The sequence below is a fragment of the Peromyscus leucopus genome, chromosome 20 (genome assembly GCF_004664715.2).
Source record: "Peromyscus leucopus breed LL Stock chromosome 20, UCI_PerLeu_2.1, whole genome shotgun sequence".
Lineage (NCBI taxonomy): Eukaryota > Metazoa > Chordata > Mammalia > Rodentia > Cricetidae > Peromyscus > Peromyscus leucopus.
In genome coordinates, this window is record NC_051080.1 from 34,519,672 (window position 1) to 34,538,857 (window position 19,186).

The following is a 19,186-nucleotide window of genomic DNA, read 5'->3' on the forward strand; positions in this document are numbered from 1 at the left end:
ACTCTTTGGGGGGGGGGGTCTGGATGGCAGAGCACCTCTTGGAGTTAACAGACTCTGGTTGAGTGGTGTGATGGCTAGTCTTGGTTGTCAACTTGATTACATCTGGAATTAACTTAAAACCCATATATAGGGAACACCTATAAGAGGATTTTTGTATAATTGGACGTGTAAAGACCCACTTCTAATCCCCATCTTTGAGGTGGGAAGATATGCCTTTAATACAGATCTTTTCAGGAGGGAAGCCCTGACTCTAATCTAGGCTACGCCTCCTGCTGGAAGCCTATATAAGGACACAGAAGAAGGAAGTTTTTGATCTTTGCCTGCTTGCTTTTGCCTGACTAACAAGTCCATTCCTTCCCTGGCATTAGAGCCTCCTTCTTCAGGATTCCAGCCTATACTGAAGAGCAGCTGAGACATCCAGCCTTGTGGACTGAGCAGCTACTGGAGTCTTCAACCTTCTATTCATAGGCAGCCATTGTTGGACTAGCTGAACCACAGCCTGTGAGTCATTCTATAAATCCCCTTTCTGTACGTAGAGAGAGATTTATTCTATAAATTCTGTTACTCTAGAGAAGCCTGACTAATACAGAGGGTCACTTCTCCCTACCCTACCCCCACTCTGGCCTTATAGCTACTCCAACCTGCACCTCACACCCCTGCACAAGGTTGCCATGGACTCACTCTGCTGTCTGCCTGCTGGACATGTGGGTGGCTGTGGCCCCACCTGGGCATATTACAGTCCTGGGTGATTGTTGTTGACTGCCCTACAAAACTCCACAACCTTCCACAGCTCAACAATGTGTTGATGTGTACCCGATGGGATGTGTACCCATAGCTGGATCAATGCTTATCATCTCTATGTTTAAATTCTTTTGCGAGCAAATTAGTTAAAATTCATCTCTGTATTAATGTGATTTTTTTTGAACCTGTCAATGATGAGATGAATGACTCCATCCCTGTCTGCTAATGTCTCAAGTCCCTGTTAGCATTATAGAGCAGAAAGAATTTGGGCTCTGAGGAGCTGACACTCGGTCTCACTTTGGGGGGGTGGGACTTCAGAACACCTGTCACATCTCAGACCATGTTTGGCTATTAAGTATTTTGGGGTTTTTTGTTTTGTTTTGGTTTGTTTTTCGAGACAAGGTTTCTCTGTGTAGCTTTGCGCCTTTCCTGGATCTTGTTCTGTAAAGTAGGCTGGCCTCGAACTCACAAAGATCCGCCTGCCTCTGCCTCCGAGTGCTGGGATTAAAGGCGTGTGCCACCACCGCCCTGCTCAAAGTTTTTTTTAAATATTCTCTCTCTATCTCCTTTTGATTTCATGTGAATATTGGAAGGCTTATGGGCGGCACAAACCTGGGATCCTAACACTTCTGTGGGACAGGCCTAAGGTTAGGAGTTCATGGTTCTCCTAGTCTACATAGTGAGTCTGAGGCCAGCCTGGGCTAGGTGCATGTTTGCAAGGTTTGGGCAAGAACACCGAGTCATCAGTTACAAGGGCAGAGTGCAGTCCTGAGAGTGAGACACCATTATCTTCCGCTCCTACCATATCAACAGGTCATTCACTCTCATTCTGGTCAGGTCCCAGGAGGAGCTGATGCCTCCGACCCACACTGCTAAACGTGTTTTCATTTCTTCCTCAGCTTCAGGCAATCTCAGTGCAGATTGTGTGTCTTTATGAAGTCTTCCCCACCCCAAGGATACTGAGGACTGGTCAGAGGAAGGAATGAGCATCCTCACACAGTGCCTGTGTTAGATGTTAACACCCTTTAGTCCAGTCCTTCTACTTCTACAAACAGCATAAGGAAATAATCTCAAATACCGGCACTAACAGGCAAAAAGAACATTCTTTGTGTTACATTTACATAATGATTAGGAACAGCACAAGGTCCAGGAGTCAGGGAAAAGAGCAGATGTCAAAGGCAACACACAGCAGGACCAGGGCCAGGTAGGACTCCAGGTCCTGATAGGACAAGGAAATCCCAGAAGCAAGGAGGGTGTGGTCCCTAAGAACCACAAAGGACCCCAGTGAATTTACTAAGACAAGGACCTAGTACTTGGCACAAGGCTGTAGATGTAATGGTCTTATTACATAAGAAACACAGAGCCAAATGCAGAGTTAAAAGCCCAAGAGGTCAGAGCAGCAGCCAAGAGCTAAGACCAAAACCACCTTCTTACCCTTGGCTGTCGCTGGCGTCCTTCCCCTCAGAAAGAGACCTACTTCCTGTGTGTCTGTCTTCTTATTGACTTTCTGTTCTGCCTTCTCATTGGTTGTAAATCCAACCACATGACCTCCTCGTCACTGCCTGTCTATACAGACCTCTAGGTCTCTATGGTTGGTATTGAGATTAAAGGCAAGTGTCTCCATGCTGGCTGTATCCTTGAACACACAGAGATCTGTCTGTCATGTGATCGGGATTAAGGGTGTGTGCTACCACTGCCAGACTTCTGCTAAATGGCTTGTTATTAACTCTGACCCCCAGGCACTTTTATTTATTAACATACAAATAAAATCACATTTCAGCACAAATAAAATATCACCATACAAGGCAGTGCTGTGGAAGCAGAAAAAGCATTTATAGCATACACATACAATGATGCACATAGGTAATACAAAGAGGTGGGAATGCCATTGTGTTTTTAAGATAGTAAAGCTTATTTGTCTGAAAGTGGGATCTGGATTAGAATGTCCCGAGTTCAAGCGCTGACTCTATCAACACTGAAAACTCGTGCACATTAGATAAATACGTGCCTGTTGACCTCCTTGACATGGAGCCACAAGAGCCTCAACCTAGCAGAGCATGTGTAAAGACTTCATTGTATATGAGTAAGGAGCCCAGTGCATCATGCTCAGTACGTGTCATGGTTTGGAATAGGAATGGCCCTGTAGGCTCATATATTTGATGCCTGGTCATTAGGTTGTGGCGCTACTTGAGGGTAAACGGGAAGTATGGTGTTGATGGAGTGAGTGTTGTCTTGACGGAGGAGGTGTGTCAGTAGGGGTAAACCTTGAAGATTCAAAAGCTCAAGGTAGGCCAGTGTCTCTCTTCCTGCTGCCCGTGGATCTGGATGTAGAATTCTCAGCTATAAAAACATCAGGTCTGCCTGTGTGTCACCATGCTCCCAACATGAATATAAAAGGACTAAAGCTCTAAAACAGTAAACAAGCCCCAATTAAATGTTTTCTTTTATAAGAGTTTCCTTGGCCATGGTGTCTCTTCACAGTAATAAAACAGGAAATAGGACAGTAAGCATAAGAAATTTCCACTAATAGAAATTACCATTAATACAAAATACCATTTGCTGTGGGATATCATTCTGTATGCTGTGAATATGTGTTGCTCTGATTAGTTGATAAATAAAACACTGATTGGCCAGTAGCCAGGCAGGAAGTATAGGTAGGGTAAGCACACGAGAAGAGTTCTGGGAACAGGACGAGAGTCGAGTCGCCACCAGACCCAGAGGAAGCAAGATGACAAGGCAGAACTGAGAAAAGGTACCAAGCCACATGGCTAAACATAGATAAGAATTATGGGTTAATTTAAGTGTAAGAGCTAGTCAGTAATAAGCCTGAGTTAATAGCCATACAGTTCATAATTAATATAAGCCTCTGTGTGATTATTTTATAGAGGCTGTGGGACTGTGGGTGAGAGATTTGCCTGACCACAGACCAGGCAGGACACAGGACACCTTCTGACAACAACCATTAACACTGTGGTCCCCAGAACATTCTTATCCATCTTTCCTTCCATATGCAGAGTCCGTTGATTCTCCACTGCTGTGTCCTCAGCTGATGCCTTCTTCATTGTCCCCAATGGATCCTTGGTTTGGGAGGAATAAGAGCCAGAAGCTTTGGCTGTGGAGAAGGCAGCAAGGCTGGAGCCACAAGACCAACTTCTTTAAGTAGGAATGACAAAGCCCAGGGAAACAGTAGAACTTTGGATCAAGTTCTTTTGGTCCTTGGCAGCCACCATTGAGAGAACCGTGGGTCACCAGATCCCTGGTCACAGCACCTGTCCCCATTCTGTCCCACACTTGTTTTTCCTCCTGTAGCCTGGACACCTGGTGAGCTGTAAAGAAAAAAACCTGTCAGAATTCCTGAGTGACACCAAGACCCAGCAGCTGCCATGGGCTCCCCAGGTAACCATCTTGTTCTCTGCTCCTGCTCATGGCCTAGGACTGCCAGAGCCTCCCTGCTGAGTGTCTGCTGAGGAGTCAAGGATACAGGAGGAGAACCCCAAGGGGAGCATAGAGAGTTTCCGAGTCCTGGGTCAGAGCGGCCCCCTTCCTGGCCTTGTCTTGGGGTGCTTTCTCGGGAGGCACCTCCTCAATACCCACCCTGAAAAACAGAAGCCAGGGGGAGGGGAAGGAAGGAGGGAGCTGAGGTAGAGAAGAGGGGAGGGGGTGAGGGAGAGAAGGGGGAAGGGGTTCAAGGAGGGAGGGAAAGAAGAATGGAGATAACAGAAGGCAGGAAGTGTTGAGATGGCAGGCAGCTCTTTTGCAAACTTTGAGGGCCTCTTAATTTTCTTCCCAGAGGCCAGAAGAGACACTACTAATGGTGGGGGTACTCTGCAGGAAAATAATCTAAGTATACTGGGTTCTTATGGGGCTCCCTACTTTATTCCTCTGAGATTAAATTCTATCTATACAGTTTCAACTCTATTCTTATATTTAGCTCCTCTCTGTCCCTTCTCTTCCTGTCTTCTCACAACTCTAACTCTTTTCTTCCCCATCCTTATCTTCATCCTCATACTTTTCCATCGTGGTTCCAGTCTCTCCCTACCAGCAGCCTGACTTACAATACAATGTAAAGCTTCCAAGCTCCCTGTAAGAGCCATGATAGTCAGCTTCATTTGCAACCCAAAAGGAGAGTGGATAGAGGAGATGGGGTCAGGTAAGGCCTGGAATAAGTCAGAAAGGGGATTTATGTGCTCAAAATATATTCATATAAGTGGTTAGGTGAAAAGTTATGAGTCTATCATAAATGTGCTCAAACTACAATCTTACAGGTAGTTAGGTAAACAAGTCTATAAGTCACAAAAATAAAACTGTCTCTGTTTTCCTATGCCGCCATATACTGACAGGATAGGGTAACTCTGCTCAGAGCTGGGAAGTCTGTCTCAAAGCTACTTTGCACCTGGCATGCAAAAAAAAAACTTTTGATCTAAGTCAATAGCTCAGGAATGCCATTTGGGTTATGAGAGAGATGGGGGCCTGAGATTCATTTGCACAAGAAAGAAAGCTATGCACCTAGCTGTCCCCTAGGTGATGTCTCCAGAAGGATGTTTACATTAAGACAGAAGACAGCCATTGGCCTAGGATGCTAGGTAAAATATACTGTAAAATTCTTGGAAGTTGAGAGTGTGCAAGAAATTCATAGTAGGAAACAGTTGACATATTAAAAGCTGAATAACATCAAATATTCCTTGACATTTGACTTCTACTCCAGAAGAATTCCTTGATCCTTCTATGTATAGCTTTATCATATACAGCTGAATCTCTAGTTCACATTCCTGTGGCCCATAGCACAGCTCCAGCCCCCTCATAGTGGCTTCCTCTCAGCTGACCCTGGGGTCCTGTCCCCGAGGAGGCAGCCCACCCTGTTCCAGCCCAGGAACCCACCTGTTCTAACTGTCTCAGCAGGAAGTTCCTGCACCTCAGGGAGACCTTGTCCACATTCTGTTACCTAGAGACTCTCACATTACCTATCCCTTCAGGGCCCAGGGTCCCCATGTTGTTCTGAGAGTAATATAGAGGCAGGCCAGTGCCTGCTGCATAGCAGGTCCTCCTTCCTTGGTCACCTCCCCTTCCTGGACCCTGTTAATTCCATGAGATCCAATCCCCATGGCAGGCTGAGTTAGGACACCCACCCTGCACATCCAGGACCGGCGCTTGTTTACCAGGTGTGCCTACCTAAGGTGGGGCCTGATGGTTTCTCCTCTCATTTAAAAGAAATGTCTGAACTTTAAGCTGAAACCCAGAAAAAAATAGAAGGAAAAAAAAAACCCTACCCACAAGTGGCTCCTAACCAGGAGCCACCCTACGTTCAGGAACTACCCTACACCCAGGGAACACCCTAACCCCAGGAACCACCCTACACCCAGGGACCAACTTACACCCAGGAACCATACTACATCCAAGGGCCACCCTGAAATTAATGACTAACCTTTTCAGTGTCAAAAGTCATGTCTGAGCTAGAGCGGGAATCAGAGTTTAAGAACATTGGTGTTCTTACAGAGTACCTGGGTTCAAATCCCAACACCCACATTAGGTTCATAACTGTCTGTAACTGCCACTCCAGGGGATTCAAGGCTCACCCTGGCACCACACACACAGTGCATAGACATGCATACAAGCAGGCAAATATTCCTATACATAAAATAAAAATCAAGGGAAAAAAAGTCACATTCAAGGACCGTGCCATAGGCACACTGTGAATGGAAGCCATCACTGGATTCTCCCTCTTCCTAGGGATGAGGAGCTCACTTCCTACTTGTTCTGAGCTAAAATCGACATGTCTCTGCAAAGCACCATGACACAGCTCTGGTACATTGGCCTTCTCAGGATGCCATCACAAAGTGACACTGGGTATGTGGCTTTGAAAGAAAAGACCTCTTCTCTCACTGCCCTGGAATCCAACATCCACAAAGTGAGGCAGGTTAGCCTAGGGAGAACTCTCTTCCTGGTAGGTGTTAGCATTCAGACCCACCCCTGACCCACCCAGCATACTGACATCAGCCTACATAAAGTCCCCTTTAAAAAAAGAAACTTGGCTGGGCCGCTGGCCGGGCGGTGGTGGTGCACGCCTTTAATCCCAGCACTCGGGAGGCAGAGCCAGGCGGATCTCTGTGAGTTCGAGGCCAGCCTGGGCTACCAAGTGAGCTCCAGGAAAGGCGCAAAGCTACACAGAAAAACCCTGTCTCGAAAAACCAAAAAAAAAAAAAAAAGAAAAAGAAAAAAAAGAAACTCGGCTGGAGAGATGGCTCAGCGGTTGGGAGCACTGGCTGCTCTTCCAGAGGTCCTGAGTTCAATTCCCAGCAACCACATGGTGACTCACAACCATCTGTAATGAGATTTGGCGCCCTCTTCTGGCCTGTAGGTGTACACGCAGACCGAACACTGTATACATAATAAATAAATAAATCTTTACAAGAAAGAAAGAAAAAAACTCTCCCTTTTCTCTCTCTCTCATCCTTCCTCTCTCTCTTGTCACGAGAGCTCACACAACTCCGCTCCCTCCTCTTTTTCTCCCCCACTTCCCCTCTCTTCTCCCTTCCCCTTTAGTATAAAACTACATGTGGGTCCCTCCTGCATGGTGTGAGTGACTTTTCCACCATTCTCCTTAGCTCAAGGCCCCTTGGCCATTGCCCGCAGCATCTGCATGGTGTGTCCATGCCTCAACCGCCATGGGGCACCTTGGCTCCACACACCAAGGCCGCACAAACCGTTTTAAAAATACAAATGTAGGTAGTAGGAGCCTGTACCTGTGCTGGCCCATGGTTATATATGTGTCTGGAGAGAAGAAGAGAAGCAGGAAAAGAGAGAAAAAGAAGAGGGGGTAAGAGAGAAGGAGGAAATAGTAAGGAGGGAGTTTCTTCCTCTTGCCATGAGGGCACTAACGCTATGGATTAGGGACCTCACTCATGGCCTCACTTAATTTCAATTACTTTTCTACCTTAATGGCTCTGTGTCCAAATACAGTCACCTGGGTTACAAACGAGTTAAGGGACACAGCTCAGTCCCTACCACTAGTGACACCAAAGTATACATTAAGGGACAGGTGCTCAGAAACACATTTTTTTAATCAGCATATTACAGATGCCATTCAAGTTCTTAAGCATGGTCCCCAACCATAATCCTTTTCCTTCCCATCTAGAGAGGAAACGCTTCATTAAGTTTGTGGTTGAGCATCTCCTGGACACGTGGAGCACAGAGGCCCTGCATCACCTGCTGACTGAAGAGGAAGCCTGGAAACAGCTTGTGGAAGAAGCCGATTTGTCCAGGTCACCGCCCTAGGGGAGGCTGGCAATGCCACCAGGGTACAGGCTTACTGGCTTTTCTGGGCAGGAATACTCTACCCAGGAAGACCAAGTAGTTGGGGTTTCAGGGTGTCCCTGCTCAGTAAATATTTCCTCAGTGCTGCACTAGCAGGGAACAGCCTCTGGTTGAGGGGAGATGGCAGCCACAGGGGACAAGATTGTTCCTGCCATTTCCGTTCCTGTGATCATGAGAACTTAGTTTATGACCTTGTGCTTTATTTGGAGACATTGAACTTCATTGTAAGAAAAATCAGAGGATGCGTGTGGAAGGCTAGGCGTAGGACCAACATATAGCATGTGCCCAGCAGAGAGTAGTGTTCATTGAAAGTTGATTTTTACAGAAGGTTTTGTTTTTAATTTGTGCATATACGTGTGTGTGTGTGTGTGTGTGTGTGTGTGTGTGTACTTCTTGCATTTGAGTGAGCTTACCTTACAAACTGTCTTTCTCACTCACTTGTCCTCTCCTGTCACAGGGAAGAGGAGGTTTTCTTGCGTAAAGCTCTTGAAGAGATCGTTGCAGATCCTGATGTAGAAGATGAAGACAATCTCCAAAATGACCTGCAGGACAAGAAAAGGTTTTTGGAAGTTTATCCTCAGGTGAAACTGGAGCTTGAGCAGCAGATCGGGAAGCTGCGCGCCCTTGCAGACAAGATTGACAAGGTGCACAGGGACTGCACCATCACACAAGTGGTGGCCGGCTCCACCGGTGCTGTGTCCGGAGTCCTGACCATCCTTGGTCTCGCTCTGGCACCCGTGACAGCAGGACTCAGTCTGGGACTTTCAGCCACAGGCTTGGGACTGGGGGTGGGAGCAGCTATGACTAGTGTGTCCACAACCATTGTAGAAAAGGTCAGAACGGCCTCTGTGGAAGCTGAAGCCAGCCAGCTGGTGCCAACCAGCAAGGACCCAGGGAAGGTCATTAAAGAAATTTTGGAGAGCACCCCCAGGCTTCTTTTTGTATCCAAGAATTCCTTCCGGAACCTGGAAGTCATCAAGAAGAACATTGATGCCATCAAGCTGGCCAAAGCTAACACTCGCCTAGCATCTAATGCCAAGCGTCTCATGACCACAGGGAGGGTGTCAGCCCGAAACACTAGACAGGTGCAGAAAGCCTTTGGAGGCACAGCTCTGGCAATGTCCAAAGGAGCCCGGATCATGGGTGCAGCTACCGCAGGTCTCTTCCTGGTGCTGGATGTGGTCAGCCTTGTGCAAGACTCAAAGCATTTGTACGAGGGTGCGAAGACAGAGTCTGCGGCAAAGTTGAGGCAGCAGGCTCAGAACCTGGAGCAGAAGTTGCAGGAGCTCATCAGGGTTCATGACAGGCTGACAAAGTGACCTCTTCTTCAGTGCAGCTCAGAGGACTGGGGATGGGGGATGCTCTAGACACCTGAAGGCCCCTGTCTGTATCCCCTCTACAGCAATGTCACCATGGTGGAAGTGCCTGCTACAGGGGGAGGCCACATTAAGAGAAAGGAAGCCACAACACAGGTGGGACAGGCCTGGGACCTCCCATAGACTCCACCTCTTAGATCCAACAACCTCCCAACATCCCACATGAGGACCAAGCTCCCAAAATGCGGAGCACATCCAAGGCATGACTAAGCCACAGCATGGCTCTTCCTCAGTCACGCCCACCACACTGCTCCTAGCTGAGGCTCACCATCCTCACTGTCTCCTGAACTGCCAACTTTCCCACTACTTTCTAAATGTGTGCATAGAAACCTTCTCCTCCTTCCTACTTCTGCCTAATTCTCTGGTTTTTTTTTTCTAAATATTTCCCAATCTTCCAATCAGACTCTGGATATGAACCCCTGTTGTAGAATATTATTTTAAGATGTGTTACATTTGTGTATGCTGTGGAACACTTATTTAATAATGCCAAGATGTGCTGCATTCTTTTATGTTGTATTTGTTTAACTCTGTGAAGCTGTGTTACTTTGCCTGTCTAAAACATCTGATGGTCTGATAAAGAGCTGAATAGAAAGACAGGAGAAAGGATAGGCAGGTCTGACAGGCAGAGAGAATAAATAGAAGGAGAAATCTGGAAGGAAAAAAGGAAAGAGTGAGAGAAGAAGAAGAGGAGGAGGATGCTATGGGCCAGCCACACAGCCACACAGCCATCCACAGAGTAAGAGTGAAAGTAAGATATACAGAAGTAAAAAAGGAAAAAGCCCAGAGCAAAAGGTAGACTGGATAATTTAAGGTAAGGAAAGCTGACTAGAAACAAGCCAAGCTAAGACCGGGCATTCATAACAAATACTAAGCCTCCATGTGTGGTTTATTTTCCAGCTGGGTGGCAGGCCTCCCAAAAAGGCCAAAGGAGCAAAGACAACCAACAACAAACCCCATATCTTTGTTCATAGTTTGGTGACGTGGAGTGATGTCTCTTTTGGTGAAATGCTCAGAGACTAGAAAGGAAAGGATGCTGGGGATGTCATCTGTACAGTCATCACAGGTTCTTGGTCCTAGTGCCAGCCGTGGGTGCCACAAGGAAGGAGAGGTGACAGGGTATGGCTGGTCATTTCTGCTCTCTGCTACCAGATTCTGGGGGAAATCACAAGGTTTAATTCCTATTGAAGTTTAAAATCTGCTGGAACTGGACGAGATCTGCTGAGATGCACATGAAGGGCTACACTTGCTCCATAGTATTTGAAGAGTAACTTGTCAACACTGACTTGGTCATGCTTTGTGTGTTTTCTGCAAATGATATCAAGGGTTTTCTGGATTTCTGACTATAGAAAGATGATAATTGTCTCGTGATATTCATCAACTCCTCTTTTAAAAACTGTTTCCTTTCGCCGGGCGTTGGTGGCGCACGCCTTTAATCCCAGCACTTGGGAGGCAGAGCCAGGAGGATCTCTGTGAGTTCGAGGCCAGCCTGGGCTACCAAGTGAGCTCCAGGAAAGGCGCAAAGCTACACAGAGAAACCCTGTCTCAAAAAACCAAAAAAAAAATTAAAAAAAAAAACTGTTTCCTTTCTTGTGGTTTAAAAAGAATATTTGAAATTTATTTATTTTATTTATGTGGACAAGTGTTTGCCTGCATGTCTATGTGTGCACGAAGTCTATGAAGTGGCCCAAAAAGTCAGAGGTGGACATCAGATCTGATGGATCTTAGGTATAAGTGGTTGTGAGCCACCATGTAGGAGCTGGGAATTGAAATCGGGATCTCAGCAAGAGCAACAGGTGCTCTTAACCACTGAGCCATCTCTCCAACCCCAGAATATTTGAAATTTAGACAAGAAGCATTTCCTTCTCTTTGCTGCCCTCCCCTTCTGGCCGCAGATGCTCCCCTAGGCGGCAACACCGAGTGGTGTCCCCTCCTCCCTTGCAGCTCAAGCGCCTTCCTCCCCAGTTCTCACCAATAGAGACTGACGGATGACCTGTGCATAGTCTAGGTCTTGTCCTCTAGAGGAACTTTCTTGTGTTCCACAGCCCCTCCTGTCCTTCCTGGACTGGAATGTCTGCCTAAGGGAAAGCTGGATGTGGACAGAACCATCTCCCTGGGATGCAGAGCAGGGACAGAACGGAGTCCTGGACAAACTTAGGAAAGAAAGCGACCTGCGTCCTGAGCTGCCTAGCAACTTGCTCCTTGTGTCCAAGTTCATTGAGTCCTCTCTACTGTTGAGCCCATGTGCTGTGTTAGTGAACTCTGTGCCAGCTGCTCAGCATCTGTCCCTTAACTAACTCAATAGCCATCACCAGAGCTCACCACACCCTTGACCTTGAACCCTGTACTCTTTCCTGACATGTCAGTGTGGCCCTTTGGAACATCAATTATTGAAGAGTCTGTCTCTTTGTCCTTGCACTCCTCCAGGCTCTCAGGCCTCTGGGAACCACTGCACCACAGCCCTTTGAATAAATGACCACTAGGTGTCCAGTGCCCACTGTCCAGATAGATCCCTGCAGCCTTCCAGTCCAGGGCCACCTCACCTCCACACTTCTGCCCACCTAGGAACAGACCTTCCTTTACAAAGGAGACAAACAAGCCATGGTGAGTGTGGGGGGAGAATGGAGACCACCTGTTGTCATTTCTCATAGATACAGCGTTACTTTATGGGTGGTGAAGGTATTTTAGTAGGTAGCAGAATATTTTCAACAAAGAAAGACATAAAAAGAAATTAAAATGAATTCATGTGATGTAATAATGTGTCTCAGGTTTTGAAGTTGCTATCAACAAAGGAAAAGTCTGTAGAAGGAGACCAGAAAATGCTCAGGGAAAATGAAAGGGACATGACAGATGGACAGAGGGAAGGAAGGACAGTGCAGAGGAGAAGCTGTGACCAGGTCTGTCCCTGCCAAACCCAAGTGACAGACAACAGGACTGTGCCTGCAGCTGCTGCCCCTGCAGGGAGACTGCATTCAGATCAGACACTCTGAGGGTGTCCTGGGATATGGGCAAGACTAGGAGAGTTTTCATATTGAGCTGTGATTCCTCAACCACAAAGGGAAGAATTGATGGTGCCCACACCATTGCAGATGAATGTCAATGGCATGTGCTTAGTCAAAACAGAGCCAATTGTAATGGGTTATAACATCTGTGATATCTGTTATGAAAATAATCTATTGAAATGAAAAAGGATGGATGAAGTGGAGAGTTGGGCAATTGCTTTGTGAATAGAGAAGGTTCAGGACTCTGAGGGCTTTACACCAGGGTGTCACTTTTTGGTGACAGAAAATTCTTGATCTTGATGTGAAAAGGGCTCTATGAACCCATATCTGTGACGAATAATCAAGGACGACTGTGAACACATGGAAATGACACAGTCAGATCAGTGGAGTTGCAGTGTGTGCTGAGGTCAAGCTCATTGGGCAGGCATGGCAAAGGAAAGCAGTTCACCACATGGCAGCCAGGAAGCGACAAGGAGTGACAGGAGGAGACACAGCCAAGATAAACCAGTCTATGACATTCTCAGAGTGACCCACTGTCTCTAAGAATACCCCACTTCCTAATAGACCTTTCAGAATTTTACTATTCAGTAAGTTAACCACTCAACAAGTCCAAGCCTTCCCCAAGCAATCTCTGAAAACTCAGACACAACCAGAGGCAAGCTCTATTAACCTGCATGTTGTCCTGCAGTTCAGCCAAGTGGACAGTCATGATGACCATTCACACCTCGCCCTCTGCCCTGATAGTTCTCCATATCGAGTTCAGTGCTCTGCAAGGAAAAAATGTAGGGGAATTTTGAAGAAGGCTGACAAGTTTCAGGATGGATTCGTAGAGTTAATTTTCTGCTCTCTGCTGATCAGAGTGTGATCTTGTGGCCTTGTTCCATTGCTATCCATATGACATAAAAGAAAGAATAAATACAGAAGGAAGAGAAGTGGCTGTGGGCACCACTTACCCACAGAGTACCATGTAGAGTGTGGGCAATGATGCCATGCCAAAGAAAGACCTCAAGTGAAATTACAGTTATGAGATCTTTAAGAAACTGATCCAAATATCAATAACAAGGTTGGGTCAGAGCAAGAGCAAGTGTCCACAGTCAGGGTCTCCTCCCAATGAAACCATGAACACTAACATGGGAGTCCACACTCATGTACCATATTCCCTTCATCTGTATTAGCTATTACCGTTGATACACACAGGTCCCACCCTCAGATGCCAGAACCTTGTTCCTCATCTCTCCCATGTGCCCATTCAATCCCTTCTCATGGCCACAACTTCAAATGATCAACTTTTCCTTGGATCCTAATAGGACTGGAGGACAGTGTCTTGGCTGGGATACCCACAGCTGGCTGGACCACTTCTATCATGTGCTAGTTATGTGACTTTGGCAAGTTAGTGACCACTTCCCGACTTAGTGTCATTGACACTGAAATTAGTGTAAGCAGAACAAGAGCATGCACATGGAGTGCTCAGCACACAGTAGGTGCTCCTGAAAGCTAGCTTTGAAAGTCTAATGTGAAGAAACCGGAATCAAAAATCTCCTTGTAGCAGAAAAGACTGAAGAACTCATTAGGGGACAATTCAGAAGTGTGGACATGGTCAACATGTCCCCAGGTTCTGTCTCAGTCACTTTCCTCCCATCTGAGGAACTGGAACAACAGCAGGGTCCTTGTGTGAGTGGAGGAGGCAGAGAGCCCACGGTGCCGCTGCAGAGCTGGGGTGACCCTGACTGTCCTCACTGAGATCTGGACCCCCAGTGTGCTCAGTAGGAATGGGAATTCAGTCTGAAAGGACGTGGTGATGACAGCCTGGGGTGAGCAACAGGTCAGGGATGGAAACCCAAGTGCCAGCACCCTTCCCAAAGCCCAGAGACCAGGGCCAGGGTCACAGCCAGGGCTCAGGAGAGACTGTGAGTGACCTAGAGAGGAGGTGTGGGTAGAGGGTGAGGACAGCAGAGCTGGAAGGAGAGAGGAATTGAGGGCACAAGAAGAGGCCTGGCAGAGGACATGCAAGAGGACAAGGGACATTTATCTCCTCTGCTCTGACCTCATGCATCATGGTTGTGCAGGGATGTGCTAGGGTACACCCTCCACCAGCTGTGTGTGCTCAGGAGTTTTCAGGTGTTATTTGGGGCTCTCTTCTGTTCTACACAGAGCTCCCTGAATATCAGGAAGGATGTGTGGCTAGAAGCAAGAGCCCAAAGTCAGTGTGGCTGGAGGATGGTTTGCAGAACTCAAGAGTCTGAAGGGGTCCCAGGTCACCATCTCAGAGGAAAATACAACCCTTATTGTCTTGTCCAACTTCAGGGGATGTCCAGCCTATTTATCACTATTAGTGATCTCCAGGTCCCTTGCATCTTTGCACGTGGCCTTGTTGTGTTCAAATGTGACACTGTCACCAACTGTGGGGTCTGTTAGTCTGGTGGCCTCTGTCTGCAGGACCCTGAACTAGAACTGTCAGGGGGTGGTCAGGACTGAGTCAGGGTTGGGGTCAGCATGCAGTCAGGGTCAGTGGCAGCTGTCCTGGCTCAGTCACCTCAGGCAGCCACTGACCCTGTGAGCTCCAGCTAGGGAGGGAAAGGAATTTGGGAATCTGCAGAGAGCAGACAGCAGGCAAAATGACCTGGAGGGTCACTTGTGGCTCTGAGGGGTTTGTTTTTAGGTTTTATTATTAATTCTCAGAGATAGTTAAATGAAAAAACTGAGAAAAGAGTTGCAGTGAGCCCTTCTTTTTATATTTAACACCAGCTGTTAATAAAGGACTACTCTAAACCAACCAGGATTGTGAATTTTCAAGAATCACCTATAGAACTCACATATAAGATAGTTACAGCTCACCGTGGAGCACAAAGGGTTAAAATAAAACAATGAAAGCATGCACCAGGCAGAAATTAGAGAGCTTCAAGCTTGAAGTTTCTTGTCCTCAGGACACAGTGTTGTCCTGAATTGACAGTGTCACAAATCACATGACTGCTGCACACCAGGAAATCACATGACTGCTGCACACCAGGAAATCACATGACTGCTGCACACCAGGAAATCACATGACTGCTGCACACCGGGAAGCCCACCCTAGGAAAGAATATTCATTTGAAACAGGCTCAAGCAGACATTGCTCAAGACTCTTGCCCTAGGGGACAGAGATGGAGCCATTCTGTACACACAGAGACCTGGGGACTTACAAGCACCTGTCAGGGAGGAGAGAGACAGCACATCCCTTACAGGGACACCAACAACAGATCAATCCAGCGACACTGTCCTCATGGGAATCTTCCTAAAGTCAGTGCTTGTCCTCCAGTTCCCCTGAAGGTCAGAAACGGCACCGAAGTTCCCACCACGCCCCACATCCGTAAGGTTGAGCATTTTTATAGGAAATTCTTGGGAACAGATGCATCTCAGATCCTGCATTTCCCCACTTTGAAATATTTGCAGATATTTAGTGGAGTATCTTACACATGGGATTCAAATCTACCCTAATGCAGACACTGTGCACAGTAGATGGAGCTGGTTTATGCAAAGCTTTTAAAGCAAATGCGCTGTCGCTGTGTATTATCCCGTGAGGACAGATGTGGAGCTTTCCGTTGCTCGGGTTTGGGAGCATTTCAGATTGAAGAATCCACTCTTGCTGAGCACTGTGTATGGTGAAATTGCAGAGCTCCCCTGGCAAGCACAGGCATTCATTCTGGCTGGGTACTGCACGGGCTGCAGATGACTTTCTGGCAGCCGAGGGCAGAGAGGAGACTCTTGGGAAAGGGGAATCCCTCACGACACACACAGTTCTCTGAGTTAAACAGTATTTGCTCTAAGTCCCCATCCCCCGTTCATCTGCAGGGCTCCCACAGATAGTGATGATATTGACCTTGAGTGAAGTCATGTTATCAAGTGCCTCTAATTTTATCAAATGTCTTGACTTGACTTTACACACTGACCCCTATGGACTAAGAACCTTGGGCATCTATGAAGTACCAAAACTCATGGTAGAATGCAAAATTATGGATCTCTGCAAAACTGCTCCCTCTTGGGTTTGTAGTATGGAAGTGAAGTTTGAACACGGTTTTAGCTTTAAATAACTGTTTTTCTCATGCACTTGACCTCTTCCGTCACAGCGAGGAGGAAGCTGCACTGCATGATGCACTGAAGGAGCGTTTAGCGCAGGAGCCCACAGATGAAAAGGACAGGCTGCAGAAAAGGAGGCTTTTGGAAGAATTTCCTGACTTAAAAAGGAAGCTTGAAGAACACACCAGGAAGCTCCGAGACCTGGCTGACCATCTTGACCAGGTACACAAGGGCTGCACCATCTCCAATGTGGTGTCCGGCTCTGTCGGCACTGCCTCTGGAGTCCTGGGCATCCTTGGATTAGCTCTGGCCCCCTTCACAGGAGGGGCCAGCCTGCTGCTCTCAGCAACTTCAGCGGGGCTAGGAGCAACAACAGGTGTGACAGGTGTCACCACCACCGTTGTGGAAGAATCAATCAGAGTGTCAGATGAGGTTGAAGCCAGGCGCCTAGTTGGGGCCAGCCAGAATATAATTAAGGAGATTTTGAAGATCATCCCTAAGTGTGCCTTCAAATCACTTAACACAGGTGTGGATTTAGTCAGTGCCTGAAAAACCCTAGGTCAGCAGATCCGTGCCATCAGGGCGGCCAGGACCAGCTCTCGCTCAGGAACACAGGCCAGGAATCTCAGAAACTTTGCCCAAGGTTCTGAGCAGGAGGGGAATGCCTTGTCTGGCTTGGCTCTTCCAATGACCAGAGGAGCCAGATTTAGAGCAGCAGGTTTAACTCTTGTCTCACTTGGATTGGATCTGTATCACCTTGTGACTGACTCAAGGGATTTGCACAATGGGGCAACAACAGAGTCAGGGGGAGCATTGTGGGACCTGGCTCACAAGCTGGAGGAGAAGTTACAGGAATTTGAGCAGATCCACAACAATCTGCAGTCATACCTGTAGCTGGAGTTTTCTCTCTGGGTCCCGCCGAGCCCCGACAGTCTGACAGCCCACTTATAAAATAAACACAGAGGCGCTTATATTATTTACAAACTGTATGGCCATGGCAGGCTTCTTGCTAACTGTTCTTATATCTTAAATTAACCCATTTCTATAAATCTATACCTTGCCATGTGGCTCGTGGCTTACCCGCATCTTTACATGCTGCTTGTCATGGCGGCAGCTGGCAGTGTCTCCCTCACTCAGCCTTCCACTTCCCAGAATTCTCCTCTCTCCTTGTCCCGCCTACTTCCTGCCTGGCCACTGGCCAATCAGTGTTTTATTTATACAGAACGATATCCACAGCAACACCTGCCTCAGTGACCCCCTCCCTCAAGGAGCTAAGAGTCTAGGGGAGATGACATGTACAGGGTGGGGATGAGGAGGCGTATGACATAGCCTGAGTCTAGGGAACTGACTGTTGAGGAGTTTGTATTTCTATGTCCAAGCACAGCAAGGTCAATGCAGACAGCCAGTGACTCACGGAGAAGACAGAAACTGGAGTCTAAAATGAAGGGCCAGAGTGGGAATGGGACTGAATCATGGTGGGTGTGAATAGGGAGGACTGTATGAGAACATGCCAGTGGCCAAGTCAGAGGAGCAGCAGGTGGCAATTGCAGATGGAGGTGTCAACCCACCAGAAGGAAATCCCTGATGGGTGAATCTCAGGGTGAATCCCAGCTAGGCAAGGCCCCACGACCACAGACTCCAGAATGTCTTTAGCTTCTGCTGTGTCTTCACACATTTGCTGCTGGCATCTTCCTCTGGTATCTGGTGTGGTGTGAATGGGTGTGTCAAATAGCTTTGAGGTGAAAAACCCAAGAAGACCATCTAAAGTTTTAAAAAGGCACATAATTGAATGAGAACTCATCAAGGTCAGGGAAGAAGAGCTAGCCAGGCGGTGGTGGCGCATGCCTTTAATCCCAGCACTCGGGAGGCAGAGCCAGGTGGATCTCTGTGAGTTCGAGGCCAGCCTGGGCTACCAAGTGAGTTCCAGGAAAGGCGCAAAGCTACACAGAGAAACCCTGTCTCGAAAAACAAAAACAAAAACAAAAACCAATTATCATTAGCTGATGTGCCTTTCTTGTTTGGTTTGGTTGATGACCAATTGTGATGATTAATTCCTTATATCCATTTCTGCCCTCAATCTCCTGATATATATAAAAAAAAAAAAAACTATTGATGAGTGGGTATGCACCCTAAAGTTTTAACACAGAGCTTACTTATTCTTTTTCATATATAAAAGTTTGGATTTGTGGTTCTTTTAAAATTACCTTTTGAAATAAGTAATAAAGTAATTGATTCTTTCTTTGTAACTGTGAAATGCAGCCTGTCAGTGGAATATCTTGCTTGCTTACACTCTGTTAATCTACAAGTTGCTTGGGCATGAATGTATGTGGGTTCTTGGGGATAATTTGTTTTTCACCTGTAATATGTAAAATGTTTAATCATGTAAAGGATATGGAAAACATGCTGATTCTTACTTGTATTCATTGTAATCATTCACTTGAACAACAGAATGTAACCGCATTGTAATTTCTATATTGTCTGAAAGATTCTAAAGAGAAAGAATATAGAAGAAGGAGAAGGAAAACATCAGGAAGAGAGAATAAGGAAGAATAAAGATAGAGTTAGAAGGAAAACATCAAGAGAGACAGAAGGGGTGTGTCTAGATAGACATAAGAAAAGAGAATAGAAAATACAAAAGAAGAATAAAGAAAAGGTCCAAAGAAAACCATCAAGAGAGTGTATGTCCAAAGCAAAGGATAACAAGGA

The 19,186-nt window shown here is 46.8% G+C and overlaps 1 protein-coding gene and 1 pseudogene across 2 annotated transcripts; both read left to right on the forward strand.

The window, feature by feature from the left end:
• The first annotated feature begins 290 nt into the window (after positions 1–290).
• Positions 291–9,757, forward strand: LOC114694383 (apolipoprotein L3-like). Of its 2 annotated transcripts, none has more exons than XM_037197630.1 (4): positions 291–501; positions 4,051–4,137; positions 7,874–8,000; positions 8,510–9,757. In XM_037197630.1, exons 2-4 carry the CDS (start codon positions 4,125–4,127, stop codon positions 9,369–9,371), a joined length of 1,002 nt encoding a protein of 333 aa, XP_037053525.1. In that variant the 5' UTR covers positions 291–501; positions 4,051–4,124; the 3' UTR covers positions 9,372–9,757. The 2 variants fall into 2 exon arrangements, with proteins under 2 accessions (XP_037053525.1, XP_037053526.1); XM_037197631.1 differs by having other exon boundaries at positions 470–501; positions 3,756–4,137.
• A 6,143-nt stretch (positions 9,758–15,900) lies between these two features.
• On the forward strand, positions 15,901–17,374 carry LOC114694384 (annotated as a pseudogene).
• Positions 17,375–19,186: the final 1,812 nt, after the last annotated feature.